At 40.8% G+C, this 24,771-nt stretch overlaps 1 protein-coding gene across 13 annotated transcripts in view; it reads left to right on the top strand.

The window, feature by feature from the left end:
* cep70 (centrosomal protein 70) overlaps positions 1-24,771 on the top strand; it is a 65,386-nt gene that overhangs the window by 22,579 nt on the left and 18,036 nt on the right. For 10 of the 13 annotated variants that reach the window (XM_068035145.1, XM_068035151.1, XM_068035150.1 and 7 more), the window contains 7 exons: positions 114-173; positions 9,464-9,575; positions 11,488-11,576; positions 15,827-15,932; positions 22,096-22,194; positions 23,597-23,773; positions 24,508-24,666. In XM_068035145.1, coding sequence (XP_067891246.1) covers positions 114-173; positions 9,464-9,575; positions 11,488-11,576; positions 15,827-15,932; positions 22,096-22,194; positions 23,597-23,773; positions 24,508-24,666 — 802 coding nt within the window. The remainder of the gene's footprint in view (positions 1-113; positions 174-9,463; positions 9,576-11,487; positions 11,577-15,826; positions 15,933-22,095; positions 22,195-23,596; positions 23,774-24,507; positions 24,667-24,771) is intronic. The other 3 variants (XM_068035148.1, XM_068035147.1, XM_068035158.1) reach the window with 3 other exon arrangements.

The raw sequence follows: 24,771 nt of genomic DNA, 5'->3' as shown, positions 1-24,771 counted from the left end.
GTAAGAGTCTACATGTTTATTTGAAATCTTTGGAACAGTGAGAATAGTGTATATTGGCCTGTACAGATAATTTGGAATGATTGGCAGGTAACCAGCTATTCTGTTCTCTACAGGTTGCTTGATGTAATCGATGCTTATGAAACTCAAATCCATTGCTTGCAGAAGGAATTGAGGTAAACTGTGTAGAATTTTAGGTGGCTTTATATTCCACTTTGTATCTATTTAAATGTATGCATTTCCTGTAATCTTGAATCTGGTTTTGGAGAAATAATGTGCCAACTAAACTAATCATAAAGAAAGTGTAGTTTCGGTCTCCCATCCTGAATCATAGTTTACAGGAAAGAGCAGGCCATTTGCACCATTGTATTGTCTGTGCAGGCTCTTTCCTACGTCTACTGTCCTGCTATTGAGTCAATTATCTTTTGCTATAGAATTTGATCGGACTATTTGATTTTGGGGAAATGAAAACAAACCTTAATATTTTGGTGTATTTTCTGTAGATTTAATATATTTAGTGTTTGTAGTCATTGAACAGTGAAATAAATGCCTGTGTTGTATTATTATTCAATGACAACTTTCCATTACCCTTATCCCATGAGTAAGTTTCAGACTATAGTTTTACTCTTTATGATTTGTGTTTGCTGACAATACTTTTTACTCATGTCTACTGTAACATTTTGCTTCCTTGGGCAAACCTTTGCTTGCCTTCATCAGAAACTTGAGTTTTTGTGCAAATTAACTAGGATAGTATGATGAAACCAAAAACAAAATACTGCACATCTGAAATAAAAAAACAGAAAAGCTGAAAGCACTGTGGGTTAGACATCACCTGTAGAAAGAGGAAGTTAACATTTCTGGTTGATGACTGTTTGTTTGTTGGAACTGGAAGATATTACAGATGAGCTTATAAGGAACAACAGAGCCAGGGAAAAGGGGATGATGAGAATAAAAGGAATGGTCTGTGATTGGGTAGAGGGCTGGAGATGATTAGATGATAGAAGTAATAATGGTGTACGGCAAGGAGGCAATAATGAGGAAAATTAGAGAAACAAAATATGTATCCAAGACCCAGAGATATACACTGGGTCTCTGATGCATCTTTTTAATTTTCTCAAATAACATGGTACCAGGTCAATAATCGACCCTTTTAACAATGGGTTCCGCACTGGAAATAGTCAGCATGGCAGATGTGGGGGAAAGGAAGAAGCCCTCTGGGTGCTGTACTAACTTGCATGGATTAGAGAGAAACTTGAGGCCAGGATGTACGTGTGATGCTTATAGGAAGTGTGCATTATATACAAAATGGCAGGAGTGGGGCAAGCTGGAAACAGGACTTGGAGATTTTTCCTTTTAAATGGACAAACTCCGTGTAGGCTTGAGGTATTTTAGCAGCAATGAGGCCTAAACAAATGGCTAAAGTATGACACAAGCAAGAGAACCAGGAACAAAAAAGTAGTAAAATCAGGGCAAACTGGGAATGGAGACAGAAGATTTATTTAAGCAGTAGGAATGGGGCAAACTGGCAGTAGGATTGGGATGTGTTTTAGCAACAGCGTGGGCTGGATCAAATAAAAGAAAAGTGACATTGGGGAGGCTGAATAACTGGAGTGAAGGCTTAAGGGACACCGAAGCAAGAAAGTGTTGGAGACGTTTGAAACAGGTGCAGCATGGCTCAGTGGTAGCACTTTCTCTCCCACTCAATAGATTATGGGTGGACCTGAGCAAATAATTTAGGTTGATACTTCTCTCTGCTCAACAGTGCTCTGTTGTTTGAGGTGCCATCTTTTGGATGAGAAGTTAAACCGAGATCTTGTTGGCCAATTGAGGTGGCACTTTTCGAAAAGTAAAGGAGGTCCCTTGATGTCCTGGCCCAACGTTTATCCCTCCAACACCACCGAAAGAGATTATATGGTTATTTATCATTTCTATTTGTGGGATCTTTCAGTGTGCTAATTGGCTACATAATCACTGTGAAGTAGTGGGACTCAGTGTGGATGTGAAAGGCAGCATATAAATTCAAGTTCTGTCCTTGTGTAGAGGAAACAGCTGGCAGAACGACCTGAGAGGGGTAGAGATTGCAATAAGAGAATAATAGCATTGAAATTTAAAATACATTTGTGTTATTAGATATTAAGGCTACCTGAGTTGCATTGCCCATCAGAAGAACAAACCATGGGAGATGTGACAGGAAGGTCCAACATTGTCATATAGAGGATGAATATGAAAGATGAATGATAACCAAATTGTTAACTTATAGATCAAAATTTACAGTTTTTACACAAATTTTGATACCTTCTAAAAGTTGACACACAAAGTGAGTGAAAAATCATGACACTGGGGATAAGGTTAATGTGACTAGGAGGTGTGTGTTGTTATGATCCCCGTGGAGGTCATAAACCAAAAGAATCTAATCCACTAACCGACCCCAATTTAGGAGAAAAAACAAGCGGATAAGATTTCACTTCTATAAATGTTACTTTAACACTCAAACCGAAACCAACAAAACTTAAATGTGGACTAAAGTTAAATCAGTCTATATTGTTACGGCCAGGTGGGTGATCGTGTGGCTTGTTCCCACTGTTCGCCTCCCAACTGACCCCACAAGTGCTTTTGGTACGAGGGTTTTAACCCCTTGTGTTATATTTGTCAAATAAATAGACAATAACAGGTTTTCTTGTAGGTTTAAAACAGATTAACTATTTATTGAACAATATTCCCAAAATGATCACTCTCACTCACGGAAGTGGTTTGAAGTGAGGTAGGTACTCTGGGTTCACGTTCAACCTTCTCGGTGGACAGTTCCTTTTTAAAGTTGCAAGCCTGGGTGTTTGTAGTTTTCTGGTGCTTAAGACTTCAGACTGGAGGCAGTGGTCAGTTCTCTGCTGCACCAAGTTGAAGTGCAGAATTCACAGTAGGGCTCCTTTCTTGTTTTCTGTTGGACTTCACATAGCCACTGGTGGACTGCCTTTCTGTGATTTTGTCATCTCTCTTTCTTTCTCTTTCTCTCTCTCTCCCTCTCCCCCGCTCTCTTTTTTTTCAAAGGAAAAGTCCATTTTTATATAACTCTTCAGTTTGGTTCTGTATTTTCATCACTACACTTCTCGTGAGCGTGACTGTATATACACAGAGGAACAGGGTTGCATGTTAATTATCAACAAAGATGGATCTCGTGAGACTTTTGGATAGTTCTCTCAGCAAAGGTAGCATCAATTACAGCCACAAAGTCCTTCAGATTTTTGAACTTTTCAAATAGATCTCCAGATCCTGACTTCCAAGATGCAAATGCCGATTTCCACTTAATAGCAGTTGCCTTGCAATCTGAACTCCACCGATATTGTCTCCACCAAAACTGCACACCCTCCTGGAACTTCTGTGGTTTTCCTCACAACAGTCCTGATGGTGCAGCTCCACAGTGTCACCTTAAGTAACCCTTTAAGTCACCGAAGATAGCTGTAGCAACTTGTACTTGCTGTGGGCCAGCTCCCACAAAACAAGTTCCAATTTCAGCTCTTGTCTCTTTCTAAAACCCCACCTTTTGTTTTTGCTTCCACACGGTGCAGAGTATTCTTGTAAACTGAAACCTGAGCTCCAGTCACATGTCTCTGGTCACACCTCTAATCATAGGATTGTTTGTTTTAACTGGTTTAGTCTAGTTCTGATTCCCCAGAACTCTGAAGCTTTTAGTTTCCTTTTCCAGTAAATGACCGTCTCAGTTAAAACGCAAGCTTTGAATCCCAAAGTCAGTGCCTTTCAGTACTTTCAAGTTCAAAAGTTCAGATAGCAGTCTGTACACTTGGATTCCATCACAGTGTCATATGTGAAACTGTTAACATAGATATATTGAGAATTTTAGTTTCAAATATCTTCTGAATGAGCATTTCTGTTCAGATTCCATAGCGTATTTCAAGCACCAAAATTGAATTCAATCAAGTAGGCAACACTAGCCAATAAGAAAAATATCTTTGTAACTGAACAAGTTAACAATGTTGCAATGTATATTGAAACATGCTGATTTTTACAATTGTGGAAGTTGCATGGCATGTTTTTGAGTCATTTGTGAGGCAATGCATTATGTGTATTTTTTTCAGATGCAATTAATGGTCATGTACTTTTTCTCAATTTATCACTAATAGGCAGTATAACTCCATGGTCTTCACACAGTTTGTGTGCGTGAAGAACACTACACGGGTCATGATCTGTTTAGAGAACTCATGGACCCAGCTAAAATAAAATATTAATAAATCATAGATTGTTCAATAACGCATGGGCCCATTCAACCCATCGTATCTGTGCCACTTCACTGGAACTATCTACTATGACCCCCTTTCCTGCTCATTTTGCTGAATTATTTTTCAAATGCTTACATTCAAATGACCTCTCTGTGCAAAGACTTTTCTAACTTTCCCCTTTTATTCATCTCGTGCTACTAAGGATGGCTACAGATTTACAAACCTGTGAAAAGAATCTTTATGCACCTACCCTCTCCAAATATTTTATAATTTTGAAAATTTCTCATTAGAGACCCTTTAACCATCTCTGTTCCAATAGTGGGGGAATCACACAGCTTTTTTGTTTAGATTTCCTATCTTACTACAACCTCTCATTTTTGGTGTCATTCTACTGAATCTACTGCATCCTTTCCATGGCACATAGAAACATAGAATATTGGAGCAGGAGTAGGCTATTAGGCCCTTCGAACCTGCTCCGCCATTCATTATGATCATGGCTGATCATCCAACTCAGTAACCTGTTCCTGCTTTTCCTCCCCATATCCTTTGATCTCTTTAAACCCAAGAGCTTTCTCTAACTCCTTCTTGAAAACATACAATGTTTTGGCCTCAACTGCTTTATGTGGTAGCGAATTCCACAGGCTCACCACTCTCTGGGTAAAGAAATTTCTGCTCATCTCAGTCCTGAAAGGTTTCCCCCATATCCTTAGACTATGACCCCTGGTTCTGGACTCCCCCCACCATCGGGAACATCCTTCCTGCATCTACCCTGTCAAGTCCTGTTAAAATTTTATAGGTTTCTATGAGATCCCACCCTCACTCTTCTGAACTCCAGCAAATATAATCCATACCCATACGCCAGTCCCGCCATCCCAGGAATCAGTCTGGTAAACCTTCGCTGCACTCCCTCTATAGCAAGAATAAGGAGACCAAAACTGCATACAATATTCCAGGTGTGGCCTCACCGAGGCCCTGTATAATTTGCAGCAAGACATCCCTGCTCCTGTACTCGAATCCATTTGCTATGAAGACCAACATACCGTTTGTCTTTTTTACTGTCTGTTGCACCTGCATGCTTACCTTCTGCGACTGGTGTACGAGAACACCCAGGTCTCGTTGCATATTCCCCTTTCTCAGTTTATAGCCATTCAGATAATCTGCCTTCCTGTTTTTGCTATCAAAGTGTATAACCTCACATTTATCCACACTATACTGCATCTGCCATGCATTTGCCTACTCACTCAACTTGTCCAAATCACCCTGAAGCCTCTCTGCATCCTCCTTACAACTCACCCTCCCACCCAGTTTTGTGTCATCTTCAAATTTGGAGATATTACATTTAGTTCCCTCATCTAACTCATTAATATATATTGTGAGTAGCTGGGGTCCTAGTACCGATTCCCACTGTACACCACTAGTCACTGCCTGCCATTCGGGAAAAAAACCCGTTTATTCCTACTTTTTTTTTTTTTGTTTCCTGTCTGCCAACCAATTTTCTATCCATCGCAATACACTACCTCCAATCCCATGCTAATCTCTTATGTGGGACTTTGTCGAAAGCCTTCTGAAAGCCCAAATAAACCACATCCACTGGCTCTCCCTCATCAACTCTACTAGTTACACCCTCGAAGAATTCTAGTAGATTTGTCAAGCATGATTTCCCTTTCATAAATCCATGCTGACTCTGTGTCCGATTCTACCACTGTTCAATTGCTCTGCTATAAAATCTTTGATAATGGACTCTAGAATTTTCCCCACAACTGACGTCAGGCTGACTGGTCTATAATTCCCTGTTTCCTCTTTGCCTCCCTTTTTAAATAGTGGGGTTACATTAGCTACCCTCCAATCTGTAGGAACTGTTCCAGTGTCTATAGAATCTTGGAAGATGACCACCAATGCATCCACTATTTCTGGGGCCACTTCCTTAAGTACTCTGGGATGTAGATCATCAGGCCCTGGGGATTTATCAGCCTTCAATCCCATCAATTTCCCCAAGACCATTTCTCTACTAATACTGATTTCCTTCAGTTCCTCCCTCACTAAACCCTGTGTTCCCCAACGTTTCTGGTATGATATTTGGTTCTGTCTTTACAAAGGAGGATTCAATGTATGCATTTAGTTGGTCAGCCATTTCTTTGTTCCCCATAATAAATTCCCCTGTTTCTGACTGTAAGGGACCTACATTTGTCTTCACCAATCTTTCTCTTCACATACCGATTTAAAAACTGAATGTAAAAGTTTCTATGTTCCCCGCAAGCTTAATCCCGTACTCTATTTTCCCCTTTTTAATCAATCCCTTGGTCCTCCTTTACTGAATTCTAAAATGCTTCCAATCCTCGGGTCTGTTGTTTTTTCTGGCGAATTTGTATGCCTCTTCCTTGGATCTAATGCTATCTCTAATTTCCCTTGTAAGCCATGGTTTGGCTACTTTTCCCGTTTTACTTTTGTGCCAGATAGGGATAAACAATTGTTGCAGTTCATCCATGCGCTATTTGAATGTTTGCCATTGTCTATTACCGTCATCCCTTTAAGTAACGTTTCCCAATCCATCATAGCAAACTCGCGCCTCATACCTTCGTAGTTTCCTTTTATTAAGATTCAGGACCCTAGTCACAGAATCAACTACGTCACTCTCCATCTTAATGAAGAATTCTATCGTATTATGGTCGCTCGTCCCCAAGGGGCATCGCACAACTAGACTGTCAATTATTACTCCTTTCTTTACACAATACCCAGTCTAGGATGGCCTGTTCTCTAGTTGGTTCCTCAACGTATTGGTCCAGAAAACCATCCCGTATACACTCCATGAATTCCTCCTACAGTATTGTGATTTGATTTGCCTAATCTATATGCCGATTAAAATCACCCATAATTACAGATATTCCTTTATCGCATGCGTCTCTAATTTCCTGTTTAATGCCATTCCCAACATCACTACAGTTTGGGGGTCTATATACAACCCCCAGTAATGTTTTTTGCACCTTTAGTGTTTCTCAGCTCTACCCATTTCAGATTCCACATCGTCAGAGCTAGTATTCTTCCTCACTATTGCATTAATTTTCTCTTTAACCAGAAAAGTAACTCCGCCGCCTTTTACTTTTTGTCTGTCCTTCCTAAATACTGAATACCCCTGGATGTTCACTTCCCATCCCTGGTCACCATGTAGCCATGTCTCCGTAATCCCGACTATATCATATCCATTGACATCTATTTGCGCGATTAATTCATCCGCTTTATTGTGAATGCTCTGCGCATTAGGGCACAAAGCCTTGAGGCTTGTCTTTTTAACATTACTTGTTCCCTTCCCACTATTTTTTCCTGTGGCCCTGTTTGATTCTGGCCCTTGATTTCTCTGCCTATCACTTTTCTTATTCCCCTTACTGTCTTTTGTTCTTGTCTTTGATCCCCCCCTCCCTCCTCTGACTCCTTGCAAAGATTCCCATCCCCCTGCCATTTTAGTTTAAACCCTCCCCAACCATTCTAGCAAATACTCCCCCTAGGACATCTGTACTGGTCCCACCTCCCCCAGAACCGGTCCCAATGTCCCAGGAATCTAAAACCCTCAGCCTCAGACCATCTCTTCAGCAAAGTATTTATCCGATATATCCTGCTATTTCTGCTCTGACTAGCACATGGCACTGGTAGTAATCCTGAAATCACTACCTTTTGAGTTCCTACTTTTCAACTTACTTCCTAACTCCTTGTATTCTGCTTTTAGGACCTCATCATTTTTTTTTACCTATGTCGTTTGTACCCCAATGTGTACCACGACCACTGGCTGTTCACCCTCCCCCTTCAGAATGTCCTGTAACCGCTCTGAGACATCCTTGACCCTAGCACCAGGGAGGCAACATACCATCCTGGAGTCTTGTTTGTCGCCACAGAAACACCTGTCTCTTCCCCTTACAGTTAAATCCCCTATAACTATTGTATTCCCATACCTTTTACTCCTTCCCTGTGCAGCAGAGCCAACTGTGGTGCGATGAATTGGGCACTAATATCCTTATGATGATGCATGCATTTCCAATACTCCAAGTGATCTATAGTGTTTTTTTTTTTGCTTTCATATTCAGTATTCACGTATAAATCCAGAATATAGTTTGCACTCCTGCCATTTGGAGTATGATTATTATGTCTGCATAAGTAAATGCTCTAATGGAGGACTCATTTTGCCTGACTTCTGTTTATAACACTTGTATGTGAAATAATATCAGTGGAAATAAAAATCCTAGTTTACACTAGTATGATTCAAAAAAAGCAGCTTCAGTTGATTTTTGTTGGCTACACAGAAAATGCCCTCTATTTTTGAAGTTGCAGGTCATCACTATTTTGGGAGAAAATTTGACCCGAGCTGGATCATGGTCAGCCCAATAATGTTTCACAAATGAAATACAATAGGCACACTACAGCCTGCCGGACTGAACATTGAGTTCAATAATTTCAGAGCATGACAGGTCCCTCCCCACAGCCCCCCCCCCCTCCCCCCGGTTTTTTATTTTCAGTTATATTTCTTCTTTTTATTTTCTTTTAGTTTGTTTCTTCATTCATTTTTCTTACCATGTGCCTGTCCACTTTTTTTGCATGTTTGTGCTTTGGGCCAGGGCTGTTCATTTTTCTGTCCATTAACACCCTCTCTGCACTGACGCTTCGTTTTTCAACACACTATTAACATACCATTTGCCTTTGCCTTCTGGTCAGTTATTCTGTGACCCTGTCCTATCAACACCTTGCCTTTTGTTATCTCTTGCCCCACCCCCGCTTTATTTGGTTAAAACCTATTGCATTTCTAACCTTTGCCAGCTCTGAAGGATCACTGACCTGAAACGTTAACTCTGCTTCTCTCTCCACAGATGCTGCCAGACTTGCTGAGTATGTCCAGCATTTCTTGTTTTTATTTCAGATTTCCAGCATCTGCAGTATTTTGCTTTCATTAAAATATAATATAGTTTGACAATTATAAGCTGCAATGTATTTACGAAACAGTGGTCAAATTATTTGAAGACTGAAGAAGTTATAACTCAAAATCTATTTATCCTGACTCTAATTTCCGCACTCCAAACTGAAAATTAACTTGTAGGTTAATTATATATTTCTAGTTGTCACACTAGTAATTGACATTCTCTGTTTCTGATATATACATTTTAGTTATTGTAAAATTACAGTATCTGAGTGGTTTTGTAAATGATTAGATGCTTTTCTGATTTCTTTGTCACTGGTCCTTTTACTTAACACAGGACTCAGAAAAATGAAGTTGAAGATGTTCCTGGAGAAAGAAAAGAGCAACTAGGAAATGACAGAAAGCAGAAATATGCAGTTCTAGATGAGATTCCAGAAGACAAGTTATTGGTAAATGTCTGATTTGAATAAATTTTTAAATTTGAAATTTGCTCAAAACATAAAATCATATTAGTGAGTATTCCATTTCAATAGTATAGTTGATCAATCAAGATACCAAGTTTTAGAAATCATTACAAGGTGTAAGGAAGCTTGATCTTAAATAATTGAGGTTATCTTTTTGTCAGTTTTATTTGCGTCATTAGAATCATACTGCACAGAAGGAGGCCATTAGGCCCATCCTGTCGATACCAGCTCTTTGAAAGAGCCACCCAATTAGTCTCACTCCCCTGCACTTTCCCAGTTGCCTGCATTTTTTTTCTTTTTAAGTATTTATCAAATTCCATTTGGAAAGTTGTTATATTATGCTTCCACCACTCTTTCAGCTGGTACATTATAGATTATAACATCTTATTGCATAATTCCCCTCAGGACTTTTTCCTTACCAATTATCTTAAAGTTCTGTCAACTGGTTACTGCTCCTTCACCAGTGGAAATGGTTTATCTCTATCTACTCTATCAAAACTCATAATTTTGAACGCCTCCATTAAACATTCCCTTAACCTTCTTTTTCTCTAAGGATAACAAAGCTAACTTTTCTCTAGTCACTCTGCTTAACCAAGGTCCCTCATCCCTGACACCATTCGGGTAAATCTCCTTTGTACCCTCTCCAAGAACTTGACATCCTTCCTCGAGTATGGTGCCTAGAATTGGACACAAGACTCTAGCAGAGGCCTTACCAGTGTTTTATAAATATTTACCATAACTTTCTTGCTGCTATACTCTAAGCCTCTCTTTATGAAGTCCAGGCTCCTGTATATTTTTCTTGTCACCGTCAAAGACTTGTGAATGTGATCCCTAGGGGTCTCTGTTCCTGCACCTCCTTTAAAATTGTAGTTTTTTTTTGTTTTGCTTCACCTCATTTTTTTTTTTCTTCCAAAATGTATCTCTTCACACTTCCCTGCATTTGCTTAAAAAGTATACTTTGGGATTTGGAGTAAAGAAGAAAAATATGCAATTAAGTAGCTCAACATGCTATGTTGCGTATTTGAGAGAAGAAAAGGCAGTTGGGCCTCATTTGTTGAACTCCACCTCATATCCCCAATTTTTTTCCCTTCCCCACCCAACTGCCACCTACTAGAGGCATAAACAGAGACCTATATAGAATCATAGAATGATGCAGCACAGGAGGAGGCCATTTGGCACATTATGCTTGTGCTGGTTCTTTAGTTGAGATATCCAGATAATTTCAGTCCTCTCCTCTTTCCCCATAGCCCTGTATTATTTTCCTTCAAGCATTTATCCAATTCCTTTTGATTGCTACCAGTGAATCTGCTTCCACTACCCTTTCAGGCAGTGCATTCTAGATCATAGCAATTCACTGTGTTAAAAGGAAAATGTTTCCTCTTTTGCTTCTAGTTCCTTTGCCAAATACCTTTAAATTTGTGGTCTGTGGTTACTGCCCCTTCTGCCACCGGAAACACTTTCTCCTTATTTACTCTTAGCAGGAACCTCTGTCATATGTCTCTGACCTCTTGAGGACAGTTGGGTAGTTCTCAAATCTGTTAGTTATTACCCAGAATATTGCCGTTCTTATCTCATCATTTTATTAGAAGAAAGACTGGGGGGCATAGTGACTTGAAATTTTGAAGGATTCTGTGTGAATCTAGAAAACAAAACTGGAAAGGACAAAATATAAGTTTAACAAACTAGCATCGAAACAAGTACTTTCTGAATTTCAGGAGTGAACTGCCAAGAAGCACAAGGAATGCACATTGTTGAATCATTTAAAAAGGGAATGGATTCATTCAACTAAGAGTAACTTGGATGAAATAAACATCATATCACAAACTTGGATAGGCTGAATGTCTTGTCCTGTTCCTACCTTTTTGCTCTAAAACAAAGTAATGTATTTTTCTCTTAGGCCTATGAAAAACATTTAAAAGAAACAAGGTCCAGGAATCGTCAAGTCTTGCAGAAAAATCTAAATCATAAACAAGTGCTAAAAAGCAGGTGAGAAAGATAAATATCTTTCCTTATTGTTCATTGACATTGCATACAGTGACTGAGAAAATGGTAGTGTAATTTTATTAACGTTTTCTGCTTCATTTCTTCATTTATTTAGAGATACAGCACTGAAACAGGCCCTTTGGCCCACTGAGTCTGTGCCAACCAACAATTTATACTAATCCTACATTAATCCCATATTCCTACCACATCCCCTCAATTCCCCTACCACCTACCTACACTAGGGGCAATTTACAATGGCCAATTTACCTATCAACTTGCAAGTCTTTGGCTGTGGGAGGAAACCGGAGCACCCGGCGGAAACCCACGCAGTTACAGGGAGAACTTGTAAACTCCACACAGGCAGTACCCAGAATCAAACCTGGGTCACTGGAGTTGTGAGGCTGCAGTGCTAACCACTGCGCCACTGTGCCCCCCAATCACCCAATACAAGAGTAACTACTAACCAGTCACCCAATTCCTACAAAACTCTTTACAAATGTTAGTGTAGTGCATTTATTGTTACATTTTGTTTCAACAATTTAACATTTTTCATTGCTATTCAAACTGAAAAGATCTGTATACACTTGTGCCATGGATTAGTTACACAGCACCTGTGCAGATGGACTGAAGCAGTGTGATATTTGTTAAATGAGAATGTCAGGATACTCTCCTACAATAGCTTTATTTGAATACTAAAATCTACAAATATTTTAGAGCTCAGCAGGTGATGACTAGCTTTTTAAAACTTTCATCTTCGTGTTTGACTTAGCCACTGGAAAATTGTACTGTTTATTTTCGTTCAGCCACCACATAAAATTACAGTGAAGTTACTCGAATATTAGGACTAGTGAGATTAATGTAATCAAATAAAACTAAAATATACAATCTTTTATTTAAAGTTAATTTTTACTTGCCCTATATTTTCCCCCTTTTTTTTTCTTTTGCATTGTGTATCTGAAGTTTCCGAAAGCTTTGTTTCTTTTGCCTGGCTTATAGGAGTGATCAAGTCAATCTGTAATAGATTATTCATATGTAACAATGAACAAGGTTGCCTTGGCATTCCAACAGCACCCATATGAGTAAATACATCTGAGCCACACCAGGGTTAAATATAATCTCTCTCTAAAACAAAAGAGATAAATAATTAGGCTTTTGTGGAGCCGAGAGCACAAGATATACAATATGTCCTGATTAGCATGAATGAACAGGAAATAAATTATTCTTTATTAACTGGTATATCTTCGCATATAGTGTAATACTATGTGCTCTACATTTTAAAATTTGATTTAAAGAATAAGCATATAAATGGTATTTTACCTGTATTCTAATTTAACCCTGGTGCCATTTGTGGTGCATCTCCTGTTTGTTTAATGTTTCATAGAATCATAGAAAGTTTAAGGCACAGAAAGAGGCCACTTGGCCCATCATGTCTGTACCAGCCGAAAAACAATCCACCTATTCTAATCCCACCTTACAGCATTTGGTCCATAGACATGCAGATTATGGCATTTGAGGTGCATATCCAGACTCCATTTGAATGAGTTGAAGATCTCTGCCTCAACTACCCTTTCAGGCAGTGAGTTCCAGACCCCTGCCACTCTCTGGGTAAAAAAAGTTTTTCCTCATCTCCCCTCTAATTTTTCTACCAATCACTTTAAATCTATCACTGACCTCTCTGCTAAGGTGAATAGACCCTTCACCTCCACTCTATCCAGGCCCCTCAAAATTTTGTACATTCCAATCAGATCTGCCCTCTGCCTTCTCTGTTCCAAGGAGAATAGCCTAGCCTATCCAATCTTCCCTCATAGCTGCATTATTCCAGTCCTGGTAACATCCTCGTAAATCTCCTCTGTACCCTCTCTAGTGCAATTACGTCCTTTCTATAATGAGGCGACCAGAACTGCATACACTACTGAAGTTGTGGCCGAACCAATGAGTTATACAGTTCCAGCATAACCTCCCTGCGCTTATATTCTATACCTCAGCTAATAAAGGAAAGGATTCCATATGCCTTCTTAACCACCTTATCGACCTGTCCTGCTACCTTCAGGGATTTGTGGACATTCATTGCAAGGTCCCTTACTTCCTCTACACTTCTGTATTTTCCCATTTATCTTGTATTCCTTTGCCTTATTTGACCTCCCCAAATGCACCACCTCATACTTCTCCAGGTTGAATTCCATTTGTCATTTTTCTGCCCATCTGACCAGACCATCAATAGCTTCCTGCAGCCTACAGCTATCCTCCTCGCTATCTACCACACAGCCAATCTTTATGTCGCCTGCAGATTTCTTGATCATGCCCACTAAATTTATGTCCAAATCGTTCATATATACCACAAAACGCAGGGGACCCAGTACTGAGCCCTGCTGAACGCCACTGGAAACAGCCCTCCAGTCGCTAAAACACCGGTCAACAATTACCCTTTGTTTCCTGCCACTGAACCTTGCTGCATTTCCCTGGATCCCATGGGATTTATTTTTTTAACCAGTCTGCTGTGTGGGACCTTGTCAAAGGCCTTGCTAAAATCCATGTAGACCATATCAACTGCACTACCCTCATCTATCTTATTACTACTTCAAAAAATTCGATCAACTTGGTCAAACAAGATCTTCTGTACACCGTCTCGATTTTAGGACATAGGAGATATAGAGGGGACTAAGACAGAAAAAGTTAAAACTATGATATTTAAGTTTTAGTTTAAAAAAAAATCTCCAACAGTAATTAAATGGCTGCGTTTGCTGACAATGCAACCACTTCGTGGCACCGTACTTGCACTTGTCCAAATGCAGCCTCATACACTTTAACGTCATTGTCTGCGACGTTTTGGCAGCTGCCAGTAGCAAAGATGGTGCTGCTCAATATATTGCAAAAATGAAAACAAAATGGCCACTTCTGGTCTCTGCTGCTGCTCTCTGCGACGGGTTGGCTAATGAATTTTACTGACGATTATTTTAGGACAAAAATACAAATTTTAAACCAGTGAGCATTTTAAAAAGCAATTTGTAACATTTTGGTAGTTGGAACAGATAAGTCCTGGGAGTTTGTGTTCAGCATGAACACTGGCAGAGAGCTGCATCTGTGTTGTCATAAGAGCCAAATCAACAACTTGATCCAGCATCTCTTCAGCAAGCTTTGTGTTTAGACCTGAACTCTAGGATAGCTGTATGTGCAGGATTGTGTGTGCATTTCAACAGAATCTGTGGCCTCGCCCCTTCTTCCCCCTCAGCCGCTCACTCTGCTGCTTCCCCTGTGCGGGGAAAAAAGGCTGCAATCGCGGGAGGGAGCGGGGACCAGTACTAGGGACTGGAAGCAGGAGGAAGTGTGGGGAGCAGGGACCAGTACCAGGGACCAGAAGTGTGAAGGAAGTGAGGTGGCGAGGCCGGGAGTGATGAGCGAAGAATGACTAACTCACGCGGTAAGGCCGGTGCTGACGTAGACTGTGCGTGCACAGCACCATACTGGCAGCAAGCATCTCCTCTGTGCATGTGCGAAACTGGGAGCACTCTGATGGGGAGGGTGTGTTGCATTGTCAGGAGTCACTTTGTAATTAAATTCTAAAAGAATGGGACTTCACACTTGTAAAAATTAATTTTCAGTGCCAACAGTAATTAGCTGTAATGAAGACTTCTTGTGCTGTTTTTAAAAAAAAAAAAACACAAGCTGGAATAAATAAGCTTTAACTACTTCTGGTGAGTTCAGTGGCTACCTATCCTGTAAGTACAGCAACTTCACGCCATTGAATGTGTAATTTCAACGCTGAGTCTCTTGGTGAGAATCTGGTACAATGAAGCTTCTGGAAGAGCAGGCAACTCTGACAGCAACTTCCTGTTTTCCATGTTTAACTATACATGTGCGATTGCCAGAAGTTGCTGTCCGATTTACATTTAAATTATGGTAAGCACCAATAGCCTTACTGTTGTTTCCACTACAAGATCGAGGCCATGAAATTAATTGTCTGCTTTATTGTGATCGCAGGATATCTGATTTTTCTTTCTTCCCAACACTCACACCCTTTACCTTGTTTATTCAGGCCTATCAAAGAGTATTCATATCTTCCAGTTTTGATTAAAATGCTGTGCCTGAAAACATTAATCTGTTTCTGCTTTACTGAGACCTTTTTGTATTTCAGTATGCTGTGTTTTTATTCTTTGTATCACACTTAACTTTATGCCCCGTCTTATTATCTGACTGAAGCCTGAAATTTGTTAAAACATCAAGGATATATTTTGTTTATGACATCTTGGATCCAGCTTTTCAGATGGCGGCTACAGAGGTGGGAACGATGAAAAATTCATCACTACCAAAGTAGAAGACATAGATTGCATGCAGGAAGCCACCTGTAAAAGATTGCTAAAGGTATCAGGACATGTTTGTTCTTACGAATATCCAATGTATGAAGTGTCTCGAACTTAATGAAATACTGCATTAGTGTTATTGTGTGAGCATGTCGTTCTTAATTTCTCCTCCGCAATATACCTTTGCTTCAAAATCTGAAACCAAGATTTCGGAGTCCCAACACTTTTAAAAGCAAATGTTATCTCATTTGATGACCCCTTTTGTCAGTTTCCAGTCCCCATCGAGTCTTCCTGCAGGTATTTTTCTCATCGGCACTTGTATTCATGCTGAGTCAGAACTTCTCTTTTCTATAAAATTTGCAGTCTGTGGCATGCAAAAAATTAACCTTTTCAGTTTTCAGTGTAAATGTTCCAAATTAGAGCACGTGGTTTTTTTCAATTGTGATTTAACATAAATTGTAGGGCAACATTCCTTCTTAGCAACTCTTCTGCTGGTTCTTTCAGTGTCTGCTGCTTGAAAACTACTTTGTGAAATGTGAATTTCAAGGAGAGTAGAAAAAATAAATTAATACAGTTTATTCTGTGATCCAGATTATGGGGAATGGTATTTCTATTTTATGTTTAGCCAAATAATGTAGAATGCAATATTACCAACATTGTATTTTTTTTTAAAAGCGCAGGAATGATTTAATCAGCATTTAGATCCACAATATACAATTGCTTTTATTTCACTAGCTTTCTTAAACACCTCTGACATTTTGAAGGGACATATAGCTCTAAATCCTTTTACTAGTAAAAGATGCTTGGGGGAAAAGATCTGCTTGGTCCAATGGATTAGCAGTCCTTTTTTACTTCAGACCCTGAGTATGAATCCAGCTTATAGTAAAGTGTCTTCAGTCTACAATAATAACCTTCTGTGCAGTGAGACTTATTTTTTTTTAAAGTTGTCTGGGTGTGGGTGAAACTGGAAAGGCTGCATTTATTGCCCGTCCATTGTTGAAATTATGATGGTAGGCCGCTGCCACCTTGGGCTTCCAGTTATTGTGGGTGGATCATGGTGTCAGGTAAAGAATTTTAGGATATTGAGGCAATGGAGAAGTGAATATACATTCACATGTAACTTGGAGAGGAAATTGCATATGATGGTATTGCTGTGTGATTTGTTAGACAGGTGGGAAGGGGTGTGGGTGGTTCCCACTGATCACCTCCCAACTAACCAAAATTGTGCTTTGTTTAAAATTATGAGTTAGCCCCTATTTGTTTTTTGGGTCAAATAAACACACAAGTAACAGGTTTTCTTGTAGGTTTCAAACAGAAGATTAACTATTTATTGAACAATATTCCTTCCCCGAAATGTTCACAACACCACTCGCACACATTTACTCTTGCAGGCATTCTCAAGGGAACATAGAAAGACGGTAAAGGGTAAGAGTTAAAGTGTGGTAGGTGTTTGTGCTTTATGGTAAACCTGTTGAATTTTTGAAGTAAGACAGTCTGTCTTAAAAGTGTAGGCCTGGATGTTTGTAGTCTTGAACTTGTTGAGGTATTGCAGATTTCTGGTGGTTAAAATATCAAACTGGAGGGGGCGGTCACGTTCAGTTCTCTGCTGCACAAAGTTCACCACCTACAGCGGTTCACTAATGTCCTTCAGGGAAGGAAATCTGCTGTCCTTACCTGGTCTGGCCTACATGCGACTCCAGGCCCATAGCAATGTGGTTGACTCTTGCGTGTCCTCTGAAATGGCCTAGCAAGCCACTCAATTGTACTTAACCGCTACGAAGTCAATAAAAAAGAATGAAACTGGATGGACCACCCAGCATCAACCTAGGCACTGGAAATGACAATGGCAAACCCAGCCCTGTCGACCCTGCAAAGTCCTCCTTACTAACATCTGGGGGCTTGTGCCAAAGTTGGGAGAGCTGTCCCACAGACTAGTCAAGCAACAGCCTGACCTAGTCATACTCACGGAAACATAACTGACAGACAATGTCTTGGACACCGCCATCACCATCCCTGGGTATGTCCTGTCCCACCGGCAGGGCAGACCCAGCAGAGGTGGCAGCACAGTGGTATACAGTCGGGAAGGAATTGCCCTGGGAGTCATCGACATTGACTCTGGACCCCATGATGTTTCATGGCATCAGGTCAAACATGGGCAAGGAAACCTCCTGCTGATTACCACCTACCGCCCTCCCTCAGCTGATGAGTCAGTACTCCTCCGTGTTGAACAGCACTTGGAGGAAGCACTGAGGGTGGCAAGGGCACAGAATGTACTCTGGGTGGGGGACTTCAATGTCCATCACTAAGAGTGGCTCGGTAGCACCACTACTGACCGAGCTGGCCGAGTCCTAAAGGACATAGCTGCTAGACTGGGTATGCGGCAGGTGGTGAGGGAACCAACAAGAGGGAAAAACATACTTGATCTTGTCCTCACCAATCTGCCTGCTGCAGATGCAGCTGTCCATGACAGTATTGGTAGGAGTAATCACTGCACATTGTGGAGACGAAGTCCCGCCTTCATTGAGGATACCCTCCATGTTGTGTGGCACTCCCACTGTGCTAAATGGGATAGATTTCGAACAGATCTAGCAATGCAAAACTGGGCATCCATGAGGTGCAGTGGCCATCAGCCGCAGCAGAATTGTACTCAACCACAATCTGTAACCTCGTGGCCTGGCATATCCCCCACTGTACCATTACCATAAAGCCAGGAGACCAGCCCTGGTTCAATGAAGAAGGAGGACATACCTCAATGAGGTGTCAGTCCTGTGTTGTAGCTTCACCAGGTTATCTGCATGCCAAACTGCGTAAGCAGCATGCGATAGACAGAGGTAAGCGATCCCATAACCAACGGATCAGATCTAAGCTCTGCAGTCTTGCCGCATCCAGCTGTGAATGGTGGTGGATAATTAAACAACTAACTGGAGGAGGTGGCTCCACAAATATCCCCATCCTCAATGATGGGGGAGCCCAGCACATCAGTGCGAAAGATAAGGCAGAAGCATTTGCAACAATCTTCAGCCAGAAGTGCCGAGTTGATCCATCTCAGCCTCATCCTGCAGTCCCCAGCATCACAGCTGCCAGACTCAGCCAATTCGATTCACTCCACGTGATATCAAGAAATGACTAAAGGCACTGAATACTGCAAAGGCTATGGGCCCTGACAATAATCCAGCAATATTACTGAAGACCTGTGCTCTAGAACTTGCCGTGCCCCTAGCCAAGCTGTTCCAGTACAGCTACAACACTGGCATTTACCCTGCCAATGTGGAAAATTGCCCAAGTATGTCCTGTACACAAAAAGCAGGGCAAGTTCAATCCAGCCAATTACCACCCCATCAGCCTACTCTCAATTATCAGTAAAGTGATGAAAGGTGTCATCAACAGTGCCATCAAGCAATGCTTGCTGAGCAATAACCTGCTTACTGCCGCTCAGTTTGGGTTCCGCCAGGGCCACTCAGCTCCTGACCTCATTACAGCCTTGGTTCAAACATGGACAAAAGAGCTGAACTCAAGAGGTGAGGTGAGAGTGACTGCCCTTGACATCAAGGCAGCATTTGACCGAGTGTGACATCAAGGAGCCCGAGCAACACTGAAGTCAATGGGAATCTGAAGGAAAACTCTCTGCTGGCTGGAGTCATACCTTGTGCAAAGGAAGATAGTTGTGCTTGTTGCAGGTCAATCATCTGAACTCCAGGACATCACTGCAGGAGTTCCTCAGGGTAGTGTCCTAGGCCCAACCATCTTCAGCTTCTTCGTCAATGACCTTCCTTCAATCAGGTGGTCAGAAGTGGGGATGTTTGCTGATTGCACAATGTTCAGCACCATTCGCAACTCCTCAGATACTGAAGCAGTCTGTAGAAATGCAGCAAGACCTGGACAATATCCAGGCTTGGGCTGATAAGTGGCAAGTAACATTCGTGCCACACAAGTGCCAGGCAATGACCATCTCCGACGAGAGAATCTAACCATCTCTCCTTGACATTCAATGGCATTACCATCGCTGAATCCCCTACTATCAACATCCTAGGGGCTACCATTGACCAGCAACTAAACTGGAGTAGCCATATAAATACCGTGGCTACAAGAGCAGGTCAGAGGCTAGGAATCCTGTGGCGAGTAACTCACCTCCTGACTCCCCAAAGCCTGTCCACCATCTCCAAGGCACAAGTCAGGAGTGTTTTGGAATACTCTCCACTTGCTTGGGTGGGTACAGCTCCAACAATGCTCGAAGCTCAACGCCATCCTGGACAAAGCCTGCTTGATTGGCACCCCATCCACAAACATTCACTCACTCCCTCCACCACCGATGCACAGCGGCAGCAGTGTGTACCATCTACACGATGCACTGCAGCAACACACCAAGGCTCCTTAGACAGCACCTTCCAAACCTGCGACCTCTATTAACTAGAAGGACAGGGCAGCAAATGCATAGGCACACCACCAGCTGCAAGTTGCCCTCCAAGTCTCTCACCATCCTGACTTGGAACTATATCGCCATTCCTTCACTGTCGCTGGGTCAAAATCCTGGAACTTCCTTCCTAACAGCACTGCGGTGTACCTACCCCACGTGGACTGCAGCGGTTCAAGAAGGCAGCTCACCACCACCTTCTCGAGGGCAGTTGGGGATGGGCAATAAATGCTGGCCTGGCCAGCGATTGTCCACATCCCATGAATGAATAAAAAAAAAAGTATAAGTGTAAAATTAGCAGCAGAATTTCTTGTTTGGGCTGCATTTTTCCATAGCCCCTGGCTGGACTGCCTTCTGTGATGTTGCTGTAATTGCTCCCTCTCCAGAGGGGTTCCTTTTAAGATCAAACTTAATCATATTAGCATTTCTGTTGTTCAACACATGGCCTCCTCCCCTGGTGTCACCATAAAATGGATCAGGATGTGGAATCCATGGTTACCTATTAACAGAATGATACTCACCCAGATATTAAGATGTGACTACTTCACCTTTTTTGTCTCAGATAAACCCATTCAATTCTGGATGGGTATAGTCAACATCTCTTCGTATGGAATGTATCCTTTTGTCCTTACGAGACAGCGAGGCAGTTTGAATACACAGGCCAGGTCATCTGACCTTTGGTAGCTATCTTGCAACACATTGAGATTGACCTCCTTTTTAAAAAAAAAAAGTAGACAGAGTCCACGTTGAATAGAGTTTGTACCTTTAAAGTAGGAATTGGATGTGTCTTTACTGGGCATGACCGATTCCTCACATCCTTCTCATTGATGTCCCAAGGGATGGAAACGCTCTTGAAGAAATTCAGAACCTAGTTCCTAATCGTCACTGATCTCATAATTTAGGGCAACTTTAAATAAGATCAACTTTTTCCACTTTAAAAATCATGAGGATGGTGAATGTTGGAGTGAGAGGAAGGAACAGAAAAGATTGGGATTCTGAATAATTGTTGGGGCAGAGTATAGTCAGCTTCATCCTGCCTCTGTTACATATTGTACAATATTGATACAATGCACAAAAAGTGGAAAATAATCAGATTTCCAGAACCAGCATTTTTGCCTTGAGCATAATAAAAATCAAAAAATGTCTATTTAAAGAGATTTCATCCCTTTAAAAATATGCAAATATTTGTCTGTCTAAATGTTCCTAGTGCAGCATTTTCATGTATAATGCAAATAATTTATAACTCCTCCATGCATATACAGCACACAATATAAAAACAAATCTTTTCTGAGAGAATTGAGAAACCATGTATTGATCTATTTAAAATATCCCTGAAAATCAAACCTTGCATTTTCTTGGGAGATTTCAGGCAGCTACTTTTACAGCCTCTTAAAAGTAGTTTTAAAAAAAAAATGGCAGCCAAATCTATACCATGATTTACAATTTTATTATGTAAAAGTATAAGGATATTGGTTTCCTGGAAATATGGATCTCATTTATAAGATTGTGTACATTTCTGATGGAATAAACTCAAATAATTGCTTTTGGTTTTTGCCTAATATTGCTTTTTTCCCCCGAAGAGTGTTTGCTTTTATATTAGCAACATTTCTAATGCAAAAGCACTGTTAGATTAAATTCAAATAACTTCAATTTGTATAAAGTCATGTCACAGCCTGAAAAGATAGTCACTCTTATCACACATCAAAGAAAGATGATGCCCAATTATTTATACTGATTCTCCAAGTAATTTTATTTCCTCTGTTGATCATCCGATTTTGATTTCTTTCCCCCCCCCCCCCCCCGCCCCCAACAGAATATTTGCAAAGAATTGGGAGTCACCGATGTAAATTTTCTTCTATCAACTGTTTGCGAGAGGTCTAGGTTAGCATCAGCTCACCCCAGACTACAGAAGGTAAATCTCAATTATATATTTTTTCTCCTCCACACATACTATTTTTGCTTCTTTTATCTTGTGAGGCCTACAAATAAGCTAGTCATTCAAAATAAAGGACAATGAGTTAAACATGCTGGGTAAATCAAGATGTTATTGAAGCGATATAAATATTTGATCTATAACATGACATATTATGTGTCCTTGGCGACTCAAAGTTTACATTCTGCTTGAAAGTTGAAACCTACTACAATTCCAAGACGCAGTGGAATCCAGATACATGGGGCTGGATTTTACCAAGCCTACAACATCTGGCTCCGTGGTGGGGTGGGCTGGAAGATTGTTCCGGCAGAGATCTGCCACGGAGGTTGACGCTGGGAGGGCCCTGCCCGATCCTCCCAGGGGCGGTAAGGCTCCATGGCCGCCCCACCGCCGTTGGGCAATGGGAACTGAATTACAATATTTAAATGAACAGGATGAATAAATTTAAATAAACTTGCCTTTTAATCTTCTGGGCCGGCCTCGATCCTCAGTGCGACGGCCTGCACTCGCACACCTTCAGTTCCCCATCTGGGGAAACCGGTGTGACGCTGGTGGGGAGGAGGGAGGAGTTCAGATTTTCGGGGTGGGGATAATGGGGTCAAATAATGGTAAAGGATGTAGGGGTGAACTTTAAACTTGGTGCAGTCTGGGGGTGTTGAAGATCAGATTTAAAAGGTAACTTTTTGGGGGGGGGGGTGGGGCAAATAGTAATGGAATTATTATTGGGGGATGGAAAAAGGACATTAGAAATTTATTTGATAAATTTTGGGGAGGGTGTATCTTTAAAAATTTAAATACGCCGGCAGGGCTGGCTGCCATTTAAAAATGGCGCCTGTGCATAGACCACTGATGCCATTGCTGGCATTGGACAGTCCGCCCACTCCACTTGATGGGGATGTGGGTGGGGGCACCCCTGTTGTTTAAATGAGCCGCCGTGCATGAGATTGCAGCGGCTCTTTGGCATGCGTGCCGCCATTTTTTGAGCTTGCTCTGGAAGGGACAGTGGCTCTTAAAATCCAACCCATAGAATGAGTCTGAATAGAAAAAAACTTAGTTTGGAACCAAGACTAGATATAAATGATCAGTTGTCTTTTTTTTTACATAATGTACCAATGATGTTTGCTGCCATCCTTCCAATCACTTGCATATGTTAGTTCCAAACTTCACTAACCCCAAAACATGTTATTGTGCAGCATTAATCTGTAATGATAAATAAAGAATGGAAAGGACTGCCAAAAGGCCAAAGCATACCAATATATCCTAAAACCTGTTTTGGACCTTTTATTGATTTGTTTTGCAATTTTTCAGGTGAGTGTTTTCCTAGTTTAAAATCCATTGTACAAATGCCTTTTAAAATTTTTAATAGTTTTTCCTCTTCCAGATTTTAAATGATCTTAACTCCATCGTTACCAGTGAATATGGCCCAGCAAAGATTTATAAACGGAGGCAAAAATTGCTTCCACAATCCCATACAGAAACTACTCCAGATAATATTTTGGTGTATATGCACCTTGTTGCTATGGTAGAGGTGTGGGCTGAACAATTATTTGCACTGAAGGTATTGTAACTGTAATTAGTAACGTAATACAATCTAATGGATTTATAAATACACTCTATTGAGAAATGTTATTTGTTGGACTCTTGCATAGAAATGTTTACTGAAGTGAATAATTAACCAAACCAAAGGATTGTTTTGCAAACTTTGTGATCAGTTATTCAGTCAAAATAGGTGTTTAAAAGTTAATTAAAATGGGTTTCAGGTGTTATAGGCTCAAATAGCTCATCCTTGGCCTGTTCCTGGGTCAACTTCAGAGAGGTCTACTAGTGAGCCTGTTACACCTGTCCCTGTGCATTACATGACTAGGGAACGAAATCCAGCATCATTTGTGAGCAGAAGAGAATTGTACATATGCAGCTCTTCCTAGGTGGTCAGTTCTAAAACTTAATTTTAGACATATTCAGAGACACTTGCTTTTCACTGTCTTGTGGGGTGGTTTCTTCAACTAGGCTTTCAATAGATTGTCTCCACTTTTTGTGCCCACCAGCTTTTGTACTGGCTTTGGAATAGACAAAACACAATACAATGGTGGCTTTATTAATTAAAATAGGATAAATTATTTCCAGTTACAGATGAGGAATGTCACTGTTTTGTTTCATTGTGGGTTTTCAAACAGGGTGTAAGACGGTGTGCCTGTTAGGAGATATTAAATACTGATTGAAACAGTCTTGCAACAACTGCCATTTTACGTTTGGTGTGTGTTTCATCCATATATTTGAATTCTTTTTGTTCAGGGCTTGTATGGATCTTTAAAGAAGTTGTCAAAGTTGGTATGTGGAAAAACTATGGATATGTATGACTCAAGTGATGAAGTCAGTGTTGAGGACTTGCAGTTGATAGTGGATGCAATTTTGGACGATCTTGGAAATAAACATGGAAAGATTGCATTCCAAGTATGCCTCCTATTAAAATATTTTTTAATTGTTTTTCTTTAGTATTATGACCCTGAAATGATTGTGGGTGTGGGGGGTGGTGAGGAATACATACCACTATGTTTT

This window comes from Heterodontus francisci, chromosome 7 (genome assembly GCF_036365525.1).
Source record: "Heterodontus francisci isolate sHetFra1 chromosome 7, sHetFra1.hap1, whole genome shotgun sequence".
Lineage (NCBI taxonomy): Eukaryota > Metazoa > Chordata > Chondrichthyes > Heterodontiformes > Heterodontidae > Heterodontus > Heterodontus francisci.
The sequence above is the reverse complement of the archived record's forward strand: the minus strand, read 5'-3'. Positions and strand labels throughout refer to the sequence as shown.